At 43.0% G+C, this 17,202-nt stretch overlaps 1 protein-coding gene across 2 annotated transcripts in view; it reads right to left on the bottom strand.

Annotated features, from left to right (window-relative positions):
* The window catches only part of LOC142251355 (diacylglycerol kinase eta-like), a 238,719-nt gene that overhangs the window by 100,751 nt on the left and 120,766 nt on the right, over positions 1 to 17,202 (bottom strand). For both annotated transcript variants that reach the window (XM_075324067.1, XM_075324066.1), the window contains exon 3: positions 2,349 to 2,459. In XM_075324067.1, coding sequence (XP_075180182.1) covers positions 2,349 to 2,459 — 111 coding nt within the window. The remainder of the gene's footprint in view (positions 1 to 2,348; positions 2,460 to 17,202) is intronic.

Genomic DNA, 17,202 nt, shown 5'->3' with positions numbered 1-17,202 from the left:
AGAATTCATCCGGCTACTCTTGTCTGCTGTTATGTCATCAATAAACACAAGTGACCCAGTGCCATTGAAAGCCATGCATGCCCATGCCATCACATTGCCTCCACCATGTCTTACAGAGGATGTGGTGTGCCTTGGATCATGTGCCGCTCCCTTTCTTCTCCAAACTTTTTTCTTCCCATCATTCTGGTACAGGTTGATCTTTGTCTCATCTGTCCATAGAATACTTTTCCAGAACTGAGCTGGCTTCATGAGGTGTTTTTCAGCAAATTTAACTCTGGGCTGTCTATTTTTGGAATTGATGAATGGTTTGCATCTAGATGTGAACCCTTTGTATTTACTTTCATGGAGTCTTCTCTTTACTGTTGACTTAGAGACAGATACACCTACTTCACTGAGAGTGTTCTGGACTTCAGTTGATGTTGTGAACAGGTTCTTCTTCACCAAAGAAAGTATGCGGCGATCATCCACCACTGTTGTCATCCGTGGACGCCCAGGCCTTTTTGAGTTCCCAAGCTCACCAGTCAATTCCTTTTTTCTCAGAATGTACCCGACTGTTGATTTTGCTACTCCAAGCATGTCTGCTATCTCTCTGATGGATTTTTTCTTTTTTTTCAGCCTCAGGATGTTCTGCTTCACCTCAATTGAGAGTTCCTTAGACCGCATGTTGTCTGGTCACAGCAACAGCTTCCAAATGCAAAACCACACACCTGTAATCAACCCCAGACCTTTTAACTACTTCATTGATTACAGGTTAACGAGGGAGACGCCTTCAGACTTAATTGCAGCCCTTAGAGTCCCTTGTCCAATTACTTTTGGTCACTTGAAAAAGAGGAGGCTATGCATTACAGAGCTATGATTCCTAAACCCTTTCTCCGATTTGGATGTGAAAACTCTCATATTGCAGCTGGGAGTGTGCACTTTCAGCCCATATTATATATATAATTGTATTTCTGAACATGTTTTTGTAAACAGCTAAAATAACAAAACTTGTGTCACTGTCCAAATATTTCTGGCCCTGACTGTATAGTGCATGATATGCACACAGCCACCTATATATAGCATTATCCACATACAACTCATATATCCAGCATGAGCTCACATACAGCCCCCAATATACAGCATGAGCCCTCATATAGCCCCTATATACAGCATGAGCCTAGATACAGCCCCCTATATACAGCATGAGCCCATATACAATATGAGGCCTTACATAGCCCCCTATTTACAGTATGAGCTCAAGCACAGCCGTCTTATATACAGTTATTAAAATGGTCACCGGCCTATCAAAGACAGGTGGCTGACGTCAGCGCGCGGAGCATGGCAATGACATCAGCTGCCGGCCTATAGGCCAGAAGCCAATTTTTACTGCTGAGGACCAGTTATTGTCAGGTCCCCTGTACGTTCTGCTTGAGGGTCCCACCATAACCCGGCGCCTGCTGAAGCATCTTCCAGTGATCCACCAAGCCAGACTGTCATTGATTACATGCAAATTTTCATGCTACTGAAGGCAAATCTCTTAATAAAGTGATTGGCAAAGTTTCATAACTTTCCATAGTCAACAAAAAAAATAAAGTTTAGTTACTTTAACAAAGAAAATGGATAAAATGACACCATGTTGACAAATGTGAACCATAGTTATTTGCAAATCCCCTAATCATCCCCTTCATTTTTAAGGTCCCCTGACAATAGACCCAAGATAGTAGTAGTTTTTTGTTTAATACCTCACTATACACCCCCGCCAAAAAAAACAATTATTGCATAATTGAAGGCGTAGATCTGTTTCTCAGTCAAACGGTAGTGTCATACTAGTATATGTCTCACAAATGCCATGCGAGAACATCTCGCATTGCACTCGGCCCAGTGATATGGAATGTCCGACGTGAGTTTCGCCGGTCTAGGAGGTCATCTGGGGGATGACTTTCAAAACCAATTACAACCTATTTATAGTATTTTCATACACTAAAAAGAATGCTGATGATTAATCTGTTTCTCATACATTTCTTACTATTTGTAAAGCCCTTCATTTGGCTATACATATTGGGTCACATAATCAATGTTTACCTTAAATAGCAATACACTTCCGAACCTAACAGACGTTCAGTCTAAGTAAGAATATTCATAAACACCTTTTATTAGTATTTGTAGTGGAAATAGAAAAAGCATAGTCATTCCCTTGGTGTATGAGAATACTCTTTAGAGGTTGTAATTGGCTTTGGAGGTCAAGCCCCTGAAGAAGCCAAGGCTGTGCTGATTGATTTCCTTGTTACTATAATAGACTACCAGAAACTAGTTAATTTTTATAATATTCCGATGCAACAAAAATTGAAAGTCATTTTAGAGTTTGTCACCTTTGAGTCTTTGGCGTAATACAAAGTCCGTCCTCTGAGTTTGAAATAGCGTCTTTTCCATCTCTGAAAGGAGCTGGTCTGTTTCAGCAGAATTCCTTCCTTTACACTTTTCTGCAAAGAAAAAACCCATTAGAAAATCAGTTTAAAGTTTTCAATGTAAATAAAAGGAGTACACATAATATTGGCATGCTTAAGCTCTAATCTCTTTTTACTGCCATTACATGTTTTGTCATAAACAGGTGTATTTCCTTTGTGTGTATTGGAGCAATACAAAAATAAAACACTGCCAAAACGAAAAATTGGGCATAATTTTACACAAAATCCCAAAAATGGGCCTGACAATATAGTTGACACCTTTGCAAAATTGTGGGTAAACAACTTTGCTTCAAGCATGTGATGCTCATTCAAACTCACATGTGGATAGTAACAGGTGTGGGCAATATGAAAATCACACCTGAAACCAGATAAAAAGGGGAGAAGTTGACTCAATCTTTGAATTGTGTGTCTATCTGTGCTACTTCCTCCCTGAAGAGACAATCTGAATATTTCCCTGTGGAGCATTGCAGCAATAAGACTGATTGGTTTGTCAGTCTCTGCAAGGAGAAAAGTTTTTCCCTTAGACCCCACTATTTTTATTTGAAGTGATGCTTCTTTTCTCACTTTTGCTTTTTGGTCTCTGATACTTTGCGCAGAAGAAGAAAATTGTAACCATTCAAAAAAATATACCTGTACATGAAGATTAATTACACTGGTAGTTTATTTATAACTACAGGATCGTTTCAGGATGTGTTTCGCCCCAGACTGAAGCTTCCTCAGGTGTTTTAAATTATTACACGTGTGATGTTCCGGCTTTGTTCAAATATTGGCATTACAATCCAGCTTGTATTTCTATGGCAGAAATCCAGTGTTGACTTTCAGATTTCTGTAGCTATACAAGGATTAGCCCCATAGTCATTCAATAAGGCTAAGTCATTGCTTTTTTGTCCGGAATCAGCGGCATATTGGGTCTTTCTACTGTGAATGTTTTACACAGTGCAAACAATATCTATGTTTTATACCATAAGAATGGGTTTGCAGGAGCTCGATTACCATTGTTAGAGTTTGACAGATATTTGGGCGCAGAATCCCTACTGAAATCTGAAGGTGTGAGCTTGGCTTTCCGGTTATATGCAACTGGTGCAAACATTGCGTAGTAGCTATCCAAACAATGCACACACATTAATTTCTGCAAACTAAGAAATGTGCAAACAAGATAAACTAACATGCATACATGGTGAAGAATCGCTGCCAAATGTCTATTTTAAAGTGACATTTCCTGGTGTATTTTTAACTATAATCTAATCTTCACTGAACACGACTGGTTCCAGCAACATCATAAAACTTACATTTAGGAGGATGGTTATTAGGTGCATATAAGAAAAATAAAAGCTCGTGGCATAATCCAGTGTATGCAGAGCTCAGAGCACTCAGCTCACTGCATTATATGACTACAGTGACTTAGGACTGGAGAATATTTTACTCATTTTATGTGGATAATTAACCAGTCAAAACAAAACCTTATTCTGATTTTCGCATTTATAATATATTCATATGCTGAGACTTTCCACACCGAAAAATCTGCAAGAAAATACAGTCTTGTATTAGACAGACAATGCATTTGATTTCCAAAAAAACCCAAACAATTTTGCTGAGAGGATCTTACTCTCTTTGTATGCCCACCAAATAGCTTTTGAAAATCTCTGTGTATGTAAATCTGGACGGTCTGGCCCAATGGGTATGCTTGCTGCGGCGCCTGTCCCTCCTCTCTACACTGATAGTGTCATGCTAGTGTGGCGCCCATACGGCTTCAGGCACCACAGGGTACTGCACCTTACCCGAGGGGCAGTATTCACCTTGGATACGGAAGAGGTCGTCACCGGTAAACCACCAAAAATACACTCAACCAACAGATAACACGGGAGCTCTTCCACTGGGACTGGGCTAGGGTAGGAGCTGGGGTGGCCATCGTGAGGTACGGGACCTCTTGCCCACTAGTTCAGGAACCTGGGAGGTGGGGCGCAAACAGGGGCAGTGGAATAGAAAAATTTCCAGCAACCGATCTTCTAAAACTTGAATTTTTTATTTGTAGAATTAAAAAATTCACAGGAAGGGTAGTACATAGTTCTTGAACAATGATTAAGGAATAGAATCTTCCGAAACGCGTCTGTTTTGTTACACTATTGCTGTCTTATTTCATTAATTATTTTTTGTACTACCCTTCTTGTGAATTTTTTAATTCTACAAATAAAAAATTTAAGTTTTAGAAGATCGGTTGCTGGAAATTTTTCTATTACACTATTCACCTCTGTCCGGCATTGCAGCATCTGTGCAACAGATCTCCATGGGGGTAAGGTGAGCTGAACAAACCTTGTCTTTTTGACCAACAGGGGTAGTTAGGAGCCATTACTCAAGTCAGTAGGAAGTCTGCTCCGGGTGCAGCAAGCGCCAGGTCGCACTGAGGAGGAGATAAACAAGCAAAGAAACGGACAGTTCGGGGCCCACGGTCTGGAGCTGGAATCTTGACCCGTGTTGTTAAGAAAGAAAGGAGATTGCAGGGTTCGCAGGGAGTGCATAAGGCACCCGTGACCCGTTCCATGGCCCAGGAGCTGGGGTGGAGGGAAACTGTCGAAAGGAGATGGACAGAAGGAAACACCGGCCTCAACCTTCGAAGTATCCGGGATCAGTTGAAGACCATCACTGCGTAGCTTGATGCTCCAACGGCGGTGTGCTTCCAGTGAATAGAACAGAATAGAACTTAAACTGCACCCTCTGTGTCGTCCCGTTACTGCCGGCACTCTCAACATCGCGCCTCTGCACCATAGGCGACTACTACTCCTATCATCCTCCCTGGTTCCAAGTTCTACCTGTGGAGAGCTGCAACACCCGAGCTGCGTTACCATCCACCCCAGAAGAGAGAGACCCTCTGCAGCAGCGGCAGCTCTCATTATAGCCGCACACCACAGGTGGCGTCACGAACAACTACCTCCATCATCCCAATCCCCAGCTTTATTAACACTGCCGGGGTCACGGAGCTGGGCAAGGCCACCGCGGTGACCTAGAAGAAGAACTGCGGCCCGGTGACGGGTAAGGCCAGACCCATGGGTGCGTCACTAGGTAAGGGGAAATACCAAATGAATTACAAAAAGGGAGGAGAGGGAAGAGGGAAGCCCTGTGTCTAGGGGAGGCGGTGATGGTGACCCCTGATAAAACCTTCGACTGGCCCCTGGCTCCCCTGACATCCCTAGATTGGTTTTGTACCTACGGTATGCGCCGAGCAGGATACATGGCTCTGGCTGACCATGAACTAGGCTCTAGGTAATGAACGGGTGGGATAAGCACTAATCAACCCCACTAAAGCTGGGTTCACACATAGCGACAACGACGTCGCTGTTACGTCACCATTTTCTGTGACACAACAGCGACCTTGTAAGTCGCTGTTATGATCGCTGCTTAGCTGTCAAACACAGCAGACGCAGCAGCGATCATAACAACACGCGTCGCTGTGGAAGCCATGCTGCGCTTGGTAACTAAGATAAATATCGGGTAACCAACCAAAGTGCTTCTCTGGTTACTCGATATTTACCTTGGTTACAAGCGCACACCGCTTAGCGCTGGCTCCCTGCACTCATAGCCACAGAACACATCGGGTTAATAAGCAAACCTTTGCTTATTTCCCGATGTGTACTCTGGCTGTGTGCAGGGTGCAGGAGCCGGTAGCACAGGCAGCGTGAGAGCGGCGGACGCTCTAACTAAAGTAAATATTGGGTAACCAAGGAAAGGGCTTCTTGGTTACCCGATATTTACCTTGGTTACAGCTTACCGCAGGCTGCCAGAAGCTGGCTCCCTGCATCCTGCTCGCTTCAGTTCGTCGCTCTCTCGCTGTCACACACAGCGATGTGTGTTTCACAGCAGGAGAGCAACAACTAAAAAATGAAGCAGGACATTCAGCAACGAGCGGCGACCTCACAGCAGAGGCCAGCTCGTTGCTGGATGTCACACACAGCGACAGCGACGGGACGTCGCTGCTACGTCACAGAAAATGGTGACGTGATGTCGTTGTCGTTGTCGCTATGTGTGAACCCAGCTTAAGTCCTAAAGAAGACAAAGTGAAAACAAACAGGGGAAAGCAACAAACTACTTATCTCCAAGATGGCTTAGGGAGAGGAACAGCAACACACAACATTTATCCACATGATTACAAGCCAACTGCAATCAGGACCGTATAGAAACTTAACTCTATCACCAGCAACTTACTAAGAGGAAATGCAGGTATATAAAGACACAGAGCAAGAGGGATGATGATTAGCAGCTGAAAGGAAAAGAACTCTGCAGGGTCCTAAAGGGGAAAGAGTACGCCCTGGCAGAGAAGACACACAAAACTACATTCATACCACAGAGGAAACAATGGAATATCAAGGAGCGTTTTTGTGCGGCCAAACGCAAAGACCTTCTGCAGCCGGACACCACAGGGTTGTCTGTCAACCGTGACAAATAGCCATCCTCTAGTTATGATTAGAGTGGATGACACCTCCCATGTCATCCAAATAGCTGGTTTTCATTAACTGCTAGCGCAGGCACTCTTTGCTCTGCTATACTGTGGGCAGAGTATTATACATACGTTTGCATGCGCAAAACGGCAAGGTCTCTGAGCATTTGCTATATTTCGCCAGGCAACATGGATGACATCTTCTGTGTAATCCACATACCCAGGCAAAATCTTGCGCCTGTGCAAAGACCTCGCTGTTTCGCGCATGCGCACTTGTGTGTTTGTCTTCGCGATGGCTTTGTGCAGGTGCGAGATTTCACCCGGCTATGTGGCTGTCAGAGGAGGCGTGGGAGTTTTCAAAAGGCATATAGAGTGTCTATAGGTGAGACAGGGAAGAATATACACTTTTATGGAATCGGCGCTACTGAAGGTGGTAGTTTTGGTTTATACATGAAAAATCTGGTGACAGGTTCCCTTTACCGGGAACTCTACCTGTTGACATTTTGCAGTCTAAAGGCAAAGTAAGTTTTTCAAAAGTCCCTTTCTTCATAGCTCAAAAGTCCTTAAAAATTAAAATTAAAGTGCAGTATTTATTTCCAGCACCAGCATGGATACCAATTGTATGAATAAGCCCTAAAAACATAACATTATGTCCCTATCACACACCTCTCAGTCAGGTAGCAATGATTTTTTACATAAACTAAGATCTTCAGTGTTGTCCCATGAGATGGTATAATCAAATATTTACAAACATGTGAGGGGTGTACTTACTTTTGTGATATACTGTATAGAGTAAAACTTTTTTTGGCTAATTTTTACAATACAGATAACTGGTGACTTTTTCAAAAAATGATCTAATGAGACTAATATACATTGCTACAGATATTTTACAGTAGGGCCCATTCATGCTTCATTTTTCATTTAGATTTTTTTTTAACAAAGGAAAAGATCCAAAAAAAGAGGAACGTGAAAACCTTCCAGAAGGAAGGGTATTTTTCTTTTCTCTGTCGGGAGATTGCTAATTTATGTGGTTCATAAAGAAACCACAATTGAACAGAAGGCACTACTGAGAAGAACCCCCAAATGAGTCGTCTTGTCGAAACGTGTTCTATTAGGGCATAAGGATCTGGTAGAGGGACCTCCTTCTCTTGGGCCTCCTGTGTTTCAGCCACAGCAGATCCAACAGTATTACTTGCCCTGCAGACTTTTACTGTTGTGTATTCCATTTATTAGTGCCGTTCCTTGAGGTTCTTGACCCCAACGGGACCCCCAATTATAGAACGTCTTTAATGACATTGGTATTTGGAACTAGGCTACAAGGTCCGGGTGTGATTACAACTCTTGCACCTATGGTAGTTATGCCCCTGCCATTGATGAACATTCCCTTGAAATACTTCAATGACCCCATGTATAGCCAGGTCCATGTATTCCACTGATGACCATTCTCCTTAATGCTACAATGCCCCATGTACAGCCAGGTCCATGTATCCCACTGATGACCATTGCCCTGAAATACTACAATGCCCCATGTATAGCCAGGTCCATGTCATCCACTGATGACGATTCCCTGAAATACTACAATGCCCCATGTACAGGCAGGTGATACTTGTCTATAGTTCAATATTAAAAATGATGGGTTCTCTTGATGAGACTAGTCCCTTAACATTTTACAATATACAGCCATAAAATGTAATTAGAAAAGAACCCCATATATAATGATTATGGAATATCAGACCTCATAGAATGGATAGTTGTGGTTCTTCTCTAACATGATGTCCACCACAGATGGCTGTTACCAGCGCCCTCGGTGATGTCAGCCTCCAGAATCGTCTTTGCTGCTTGGAATTAGGACCAGGATTTGTTCCATACACTTGTGTTAATATTGCATTGGTCTTTTAGTTCATATTGAAATCCACAGGTCAAACAGTGAAATTCTAGAGCGTTCCCGAGACCACGAAAGTTGTGCTTCTCCATCCATGGCAGTCTCATACTGTTGGGTGCACTAGCGCTGCAGGTGAGTTATTAGGATCACAGTCTACATGTCTTATGCCTTGTTCTCAAGGTGACTTAAAGGAACTTGATTAGTTGTCTTAAACATTGCGAGAAACCATATCTCTTCTGTTTTCTTCCTTCTTCAATGACAGTAGAGCAAGAACTGTCGGCTTCACCGTCTGAGCTTACCTTGGAGGTACATAAGGAAGTTGTATAATGGGAAGGCTGAGGTGTGGCGGAGATAAAAATAGATGTCTGAGGTGAAAGATTAAATTGACCAGTCAGACCAGACAGACAAGATTGAAGACTTCTGTCATAAGAATAAAGCAAGTGTCTTAGGTTCAGAAGACCTTATTGTGCTTGCGACTTAAGGAAACTTGTCATCCAGACACTTACAAATTGACACTCAATTAGAAGTTAGAGACTTGGTAAATTTGACTAATTATAATTAACTTTTTACTTTGTTGTGGCACCAAAGATCAAAAGAAAGGCAGAGGTAGGACCTTAGGGCTTTCCTAAGATGATCCCTGTAAAAGCATATCTGATCTTCTAACAGCTGCCATCTATTAATAGGCATTAAAATACATTATAATTTGTAAATATTACCGCCTCCTAGTAGGATTGAAAACTAAAAACAAATATAAATAAAATAATTAAAAATATAAAAATTAAATACAATTACCGGTATATTATATGTGTGTATATATATATATATATATATATATATATATATATATACTCTGTATTCTGAATATATATATATATATATATATATATATATTTATTTTATTTTTTTATCAAATAAAAGGCAAAAAAAGCTATCAAAAAATTTGTAAGGTTGCAAATTTGTAAATTGGAACAAAAGCAGAAATGAAGAAGTAAGATGGCAAACTAGGGGCTTGCTCTGTAGAAGAGATATGTTGGTAATACTGAAATCACAATATCGCCCAATAAAAACTAAGAAGACAATAAACTCTACCTGCATTCATACTGGGGAGCTACTGCATATGTTTACTGGTAAAAACTTGTAAAAAGGGCCGGAATGCTGTTTGCTATTCTAAAATCGCGGTTTTTGTAAATGATTGATCACTGTTAAGTGATGGGATGGAAAACATTAGAATTTTCATTGCGTGTAAGGAGATCTTTTCTACTAATATATTGACTAGTATTCACAAAATTATTGCACATATTGAGCATAATTACCATATAGCCTGGATAATAATAAAATAAAAAATAAAATAAGAAAAAAATTTGCAGGTAGGGACAATTACATTTACAGTACAATGCAATAAAATCAGGAGGAGGGGGATAAAAGTAAGGAAGCCTTTAAAGGGAATCTGTCAGCAGCAGGTTTTTGCTATGTAAGCTGAAGACAGCATGCTGGAAGGGATAACACAGAGAATTCAGGGATGCCTGTCTTGTCAAGATCCGATCTGTTGTTTATTTGTTATGTTTGTTTAAGCAGCAGGACTTCTCATTGCTCGGACTACAGTGTCAAGCTTATCCAAAAAAGAAAAGTCCACAGCACCTTGGTTAAAAGACTTATGTGCCTGTGCAACAGCACAATCAGCACCTCAGGAGCGCACGTCCAAGATCAAGGGATCACTTGAAATAACATACCAATAGTAAGGATGACAGCTTTCCTCTGGGTGAAAAAACATGCAATTCTTTATTCCATCAGTTGTTTTACAGCAACGTTTCGACCTGGTGGTTTTTGTCAAGCATGCTTGACAAAGACCACCAGGTCGAAACGTTGCTGTAAAACAACTGATGGAATAAAGAATTGCATGTTTTTTCACCAAGAGGAACGCTGTCATCCTTACTATACAGTGTCAAGCTGTCACGCTCCCGGGGCCACGGCGCCGCTCCTCACTCACCGACCCGGTCCCCGTGCGCTCTGACCGTGGCCGCTGCTCCCGCTCTCCCTTCTCAGCCTCTTCTGTGCTCCCTGCTTGTCGGCCCCGCCATTTCGCTACAGCCCGGGACTCTGCCTCCAGCTCTCCTGCGTCTCCTCCTCTGCATCTTGTACTGCTCTCTGGCTCCTGGGCCACGCACATGCGCACTAGGGCGCGGGTGCGCTCTTTCACCTTCTCTTAAAGGGCCAGCGTCTCTGAAACAGGATATGGCTGAAAACAGATACAGGGTATATAAGACTTCCTTTTCCATGTGGACGGTGCCTCTTCAACGTGTACTAGTAGCTTTGTCTCTTGTACTAGGTGTTCAGGTCCCTCTGTGTCTCGTACCCAGGTTAACACTATCTCTGCCCACAGATCCTGACTGCCAGCTTGAGTGTGTCCAGCCCTACGGTTTTCCAGGAGATTCCCCGGTGACAATCTGCTGTGGATCCCATCTTCTCTACTTCCGCCAGCCTGTACCCGTTGCCGGTTCTGGACTCCATCCGGTATCATCAGTCTGCATCCTCTCTGATCCCGGACTCCATCTGTTATCTCCAGTCGGCACCTGTACCCGGTTCCACTCATCCATCCTGATTTCCTTCAGCCCACATCTACCGTTGGACCAGCCTCCATATACTGCACGGACATCTTAAGGATGCTAACCCGTATTCCTCTCGTGTCCCGGCTGCTGTGCATCTAGGCTCTCTGGGGTGGTCGCCAGACAGTCCCTGTATAGGGGTTCGCTCCTGGTAGTCTCCCTGGGGGAGTCCGGTGCACGGTCTTGTGGATCCTCCTTGCACCGAACATTACACACGCTCATGGCAGTCCAGCACGCCCCCTCCTTTGATTGACACCACACCGTCAATGTACAATCTCTATAGAGAGCTTGGTGTGGTGGGACAGCTCTCCGGACGTTTGATTGTGATTGTGTCACAATGGCTGCACCCAGAAATCTAAGTGATACATCATTAGATTCAGGATTTCTTTTCCTACATTAGGCTGCAAAGACCTGCTGACAGATGTCCTTTAAAGAAAGAAACCAAGCCCTGCAAAAACCAGTAAGAAGAAAAGTGCCAGTTCAGATCAAGCATCTTTCCAGCCTGCTGCCAGAGTAAAAACTGCTCTAGGTTGCCCAGGTGCCATAAAACTTATCATAATGGTCGGCATCTTCAACCTGCAATTGTTCTATAAGGATCAAGTAATTCAACTCAGCCACACATTTTGCAATGGTAGGCACCATGGTTGATTTCTAATACTTCGGTATGACGGCACAAGCTACCACTAAGAAGTGTCTCAGAAGACCCAACTGGGCCACCCTTAACCTGGAATGATGGAGAGCAAGGCCACCTGGGATGAGCTGGGTGAAGAGCTCAAGAAAAAGGCTCCAGCTTCAAGTAATAAAGCATGGAACCAAGTGACCCACAACAATGCCTGCCCTTGGGGGAGATGGAAGGAAACATGCTGCATAAGATTATCAAGACCCTGTACTACTGATAGAATGTTATCATTCTTCTCTGCAGTGGAACAAGCCATTGGTAATTTATGAGTCAGTGTCTTTGTGAAGCTAGCTCTAGCAAGATTACACAGATCTGAGAATTATTTTTAGAGTACTGGTGAAATCTGAAGGAGGACAGCTTCAACATGTATCTATGTGGGATGTAGGGTTGACGGCTCGAGAGTAAAGCACACAAATGAATACAACTGTTCATATTCCATCCAAGAAGTTTGATTTCCCAGCCAGGACTCCTGTAAGACCTTGGCCTTGAAAAGGAAATCAACGGACAAGCATGTGGTGTGTCTGACGAAAACCAATCAACTGTCTCGAGTGTCTCCCGTCATTAGAAGTTTAGAAGACTTTTGACAGCTCTGGGATCTGAGCTTCACAAGAACTTGTGATACTCTGGATTTTAAATGTATTTGCTTTTTGTTGGTGCAGCAAGGTAGCTGTTGGTTAGTTCATCTCAGCTGCAGCCAATTTGAGATCACTCCATTTCCCTTTAAATAGTCTCATAATCCATCACCTGATGTTGGTAATAGATTAATTCTATACTAAACGCCTTGGAGGGAAGACATCTTTAGTAGATGCTGGAATTCTGCTATTGGAGCCATGTTGTCTGCAGCCCTGGTGTTTAGCTGCAGCAGTGATGTTTTGTTGGATGTTCTTTTGTATAGGTCCCCCTGTCTGTACTCCTTCCCCGGTGTGTTAATACAGTAGTGGTGACATCTAGCATACTCACCAGCCTTGGTACTATACAGGATGAGTGGAGGGACAGATAGGGACTAGAGACATGACAGCAATGAGGAGAACGACTCCTATAGGGACATTAGGGGAGGTCAGGGTTCAGACACACAGCCAGTTTAGTGTCAGGTGTCCCGACCCCTACTCCCTATTGTCAGGGCCTTTCTCACTCTTTCCATCACCATTGTACTCTGTGTTGTGCTGTGAGCTGGGCACTCCATTGTCTAAGCATGACATCAAGAAACCAGGTGGTTGGCAGTGCCAGGGGAAAGGAGGGTATTAAAAATAAGGCACTATAGGTGTATTCCCCTATTGGAAACTTAAGCTTAATCAATTCATGACCAGAATTAAAATAAAAACAGTGTATTCTCACATCCTGCAGCGTTACCGTTCCAGTGACGTTGGCACCGCTGTTCACGGCAGAGACATGACATTTTTGTGATGAGTGTTGGCTGCAGCTGATGAGCTTCCACTCTTCAGCTTCAGCCTTTACTATTTCATCACAGTGGACATCTACCCTGATGGATTATTGATGAGCTGGAGCTGATGAGCGGCTTCTCAATGTCTGCAGCCAACATGTGACAATGTCACGCCAAGAACAGCAGCATCAATATCATTGGAATGGAATCATTGCAGAGGTGAGGATGCACCAATTTTAGTTTAATTAAGGTCCTGAATTGATTAATCTGGTGTTGTCCGGTAGTGGACAATCCCTTTAAATGTCCAACTCTTATAGAAAAGATTATTAGACACAAGATATTTTTCCAAACATCCCAATTGTAATAATTGAGCACTGGAGAGTCTAGCATACCAGACGAGAGCTCTTCACCAGACGAGAGCTCATCACCAGACGAGAGCTTTTCACCAGACGAGAGCTCATCACCAGACGAGAGCTTTTCACCAGACGAGAGCTTTTCACCAGACGAGAGCTTTTCACCAGACGAGAGCTCATCACCAGACCATAACAGAGCATAGAGCTATTTCAAACAGCGAGAATACAGGCAAAACCACTGTCTAAAGTGTGCAGAGTGGAACCAATACACTATTCTGAGCAAAGCAGGATGGTTTGAGAGAGCGGTTTAAAATAAGAAGCAGGAAGACTAAGAGGTATAGTCCGAAACAGAAATAAAAACCTGTGAAGGATAACATCAATGAGGCCGGAAATAGGACAGAATGTCTTCCTTGTACTATTTCAAACCAGATATAGTACCATCCAAACGGAAAGGAATAGTTGGGGTAGACTATATCTGAAAACGAAAACCTCCATATATTTAACACAAGCACTTAAAAGGGAACGCACTAGTCAACCGAGCCTGGAGGAATGAGGCCAAGGTAACATTTAAAGTCTGTATTTGCAGTAATTCACCTTACACTTCTAACTCCTTGATCATGGAGAGAGAACGTAGAATCATCAGAATAAAGGGATAACTTATATTATAGTGCTGGCCAAAAGTATTGACACCCCTGCAATTCTGTCAGATAATACTCAGTTTCTTCTTGAAAATGATTGCAATCACAAATTCTTTGGTATTATTATCGTCATTTATTTTGTCTTCAATGAAAAAAAAAAATTGTCATAAAGCCAAATTGGATATAATTCCACACCAAACAAAACAGGGGGTGGACAAAAGTATTGGCACTGTTTGAAAAATCATGTGATGCTTCTGTAATTTGTGTAATTAACAGCCCCTGTAACTTACCTGTGGCACCTAACAGGTGTTGGCAATAACTAAATCACACTTGCAGTCAGTTGACATGGATTAAAGTTGACTCAACCTCTGTCCTGTGTCCTTGTGTGTACCACATTGAGCATGGAGAAAAGAAAGAAGACCAAAGAACTGTCTGAGGACTTGAGAATCCAAATTGTGAGGAAGCATGAGCAATCTCAAGGCTACAAGTCCATCTCCAAAGACCTGAAAGTTCCTGTGTCTACGGTGCGCGGTGTCATCAAGAAGTTTAAAGCCCATGGCCCTGTGGCTAACCTCCCTAGATGTGGAAGGAAAAGAAAAATTGACGAGAGATTTCAACGCAAGATTGTGCAGATGGTGAATAAAGAACCTCGACTGACATCCAAACAAGTTCAAGCTGCCCTGCAGTCCGAGGGTACAACAGTGTCAACCCGTACTATCCGTCGGCGTCTGAATGAAAAGGAACTGTATGGTAGGATACCCAGGAAGACCCCACTTCTTACCACGAGACATAAAAAAGCCAGGCTGGAGTTTGCCAAAACTTACCTGAGAAAGCCTAAAACGTTTTGGAAGAATGTTCTCTGGTCAGATAAGACAAAAGTAGAGCTTTTTGGGAAAAGCCATCAACATAGAGTTTACAGGAAAAAAAAAGAGGCATTCAAAGAAAAGAACACGGTCCCTACAGTCAAACATGGCGGAGGTTCCCTGATGTTTTGGGGTTGCTTTGCTGCCTCTGGCACTGGACTACTTGACCATGTGCATGGCATTATGAAGTCTGAAGACTACCAACAAATTTTGCAGCATAATGTAGGGCCCAGTGTGAGAAAGCTGGGTCTCCCTCAGAGGTCATGGGTCTTCCAGCAGGACAATGACCCAAAACACACTTCAAAAAGCACTGGAAAATGGTTTGATAGAAAGCACTGGAGACTACTAAAGTGGCCAGCAATGAGTCCAGACCTGAACCCCATAGAACCTCCTGTGGAGAGATCTCAAATTGGCAGTTTGGAGAAGGCACCCTTCAAATCTCAGGGACCTGGAGCAATTTGCCAAAGAAGAATGGTCTAAAATTCCAGCAGAGCATTGTAAGAAACTCATTGATGGTTACCGGAAGCGGTTGTTCGCAGTTATTTTGGCTAAAGGTTGTGCAACCAAGTATTAGGCTAAGGGTGCCAATACTTTTGCCTGGCCCATTTTTAGAGTTTTGTGTGAAATGAACAATGATTTGATTTTTGTTTCATTCTCTTTTGTGTTTTTTCATTGCAAGCAAAATAAATGAAGATAATACCAAAGAATTTGTGATTGCAATCATTTTCAGGAAGAAACTGAGTATTCTCTGACAGAATTGCAGGGGTGCCAATACTTTTGGCCAGCACTGTATGCATTCTCTATAAATATGCCTCTATGTCTGGACTACCTCTGATTGGATAACATTTGCCAAGTGTTCCATTACAAGAATATACAATAGTGGGGATAAAGGGCAACCCTGTATGGATCCCTTTCTTATTACCGAAGAGAGGAATGCGCCATTAAAGAGAACTTGTCACCAGATTTGTCCCCTATAAGCTGCGGCCACCACCATTGAGCTCATATATACATCATTCTAGAATACTGTGTAGAAGAGCCCAGGCCGCTATGTCTAACATAAAAAACACATTTATAATACTCACCTGCGACGGTGGTCCGGGCCAATGGGTGTCATTGCTTTCTGGTAAGGCGCCTCCACTCTGCTGCGACCGCTGTCCTCATTCTACCCAGCCAAGTATGGATGACGCGTTCTACTCTACATTCTGGATACGAGGGGAAGAGATATTGACTAGTGGTGAGCGAGCACTACTATGCTCAGGTGCTCGGTCCTCGTAATGGACGCTCAAATGGGCGCGACTTGAATACCGAGTGTAATGGAAGTCAATGGAGAACTCTAGCAGTTTTCTGGGAAATCTTCCTTAAAAATGCTAGAGTTCCTCACTGACTTTCATTAGACTCGGGTACTTGAGTTGCACCCATCCGAGAAACTGAGTGATCTTTACGAGTACCAAGCACTTGAGCATGGTAGTGCCCGCTCATCATTAGTTACAAGTTTTGAGCACCCGAGCATTGTAGTGCTCACTCATCACTAGTTACGAGTTCCGAGCACCCGAGCATGGTAGTGCCCACTCATCACTAGTTACGAGTACTCAGCACCCGAGCATGGTAGTGCGCGCTCATCACTAGTTACGAGTTCCGAGCACCCGAGCATGGTAGTGCCCGCTCATCACTAGATCCTATCTGTGTAATAGGGACATTTCATGCTTAAAATTTGTTTCCTGCAATAATTTTACTTTATCTTTGTGAATAGCATGTAAAACATTTAAATGTTTCTCTGGGATATCAATTCCCATTTCATTGAAGGGACAGAAGGGGAACAGGACATACTTAAAAATAAAGAGGAGTGGGATCCATAAGAGAAGAAGACAAACAGGAGAGAAGGAAAGCAAAGAAGAAAGAACATGAAGATAAAAGTGAGATGGGAAAGGCA

This window comes from Anomaloglossus baeobatrachus, chromosome 9, assembly GCF_048569485.1.
Source record: "Anomaloglossus baeobatrachus isolate aAnoBae1 chromosome 9, aAnoBae1.hap1, whole genome shotgun sequence".
In the NCBI taxonomy this organism is placed as follows: Eukaryota; Metazoa; Chordata; class Amphibia; order Anura; family Aromobatidae; genus Anomaloglossus; species Anomaloglossus baeobatrachus.
The sequence above is the reverse complement of the archived record's forward strand: the minus strand, read 5'-3'. Positions and strand labels throughout refer to the sequence as shown.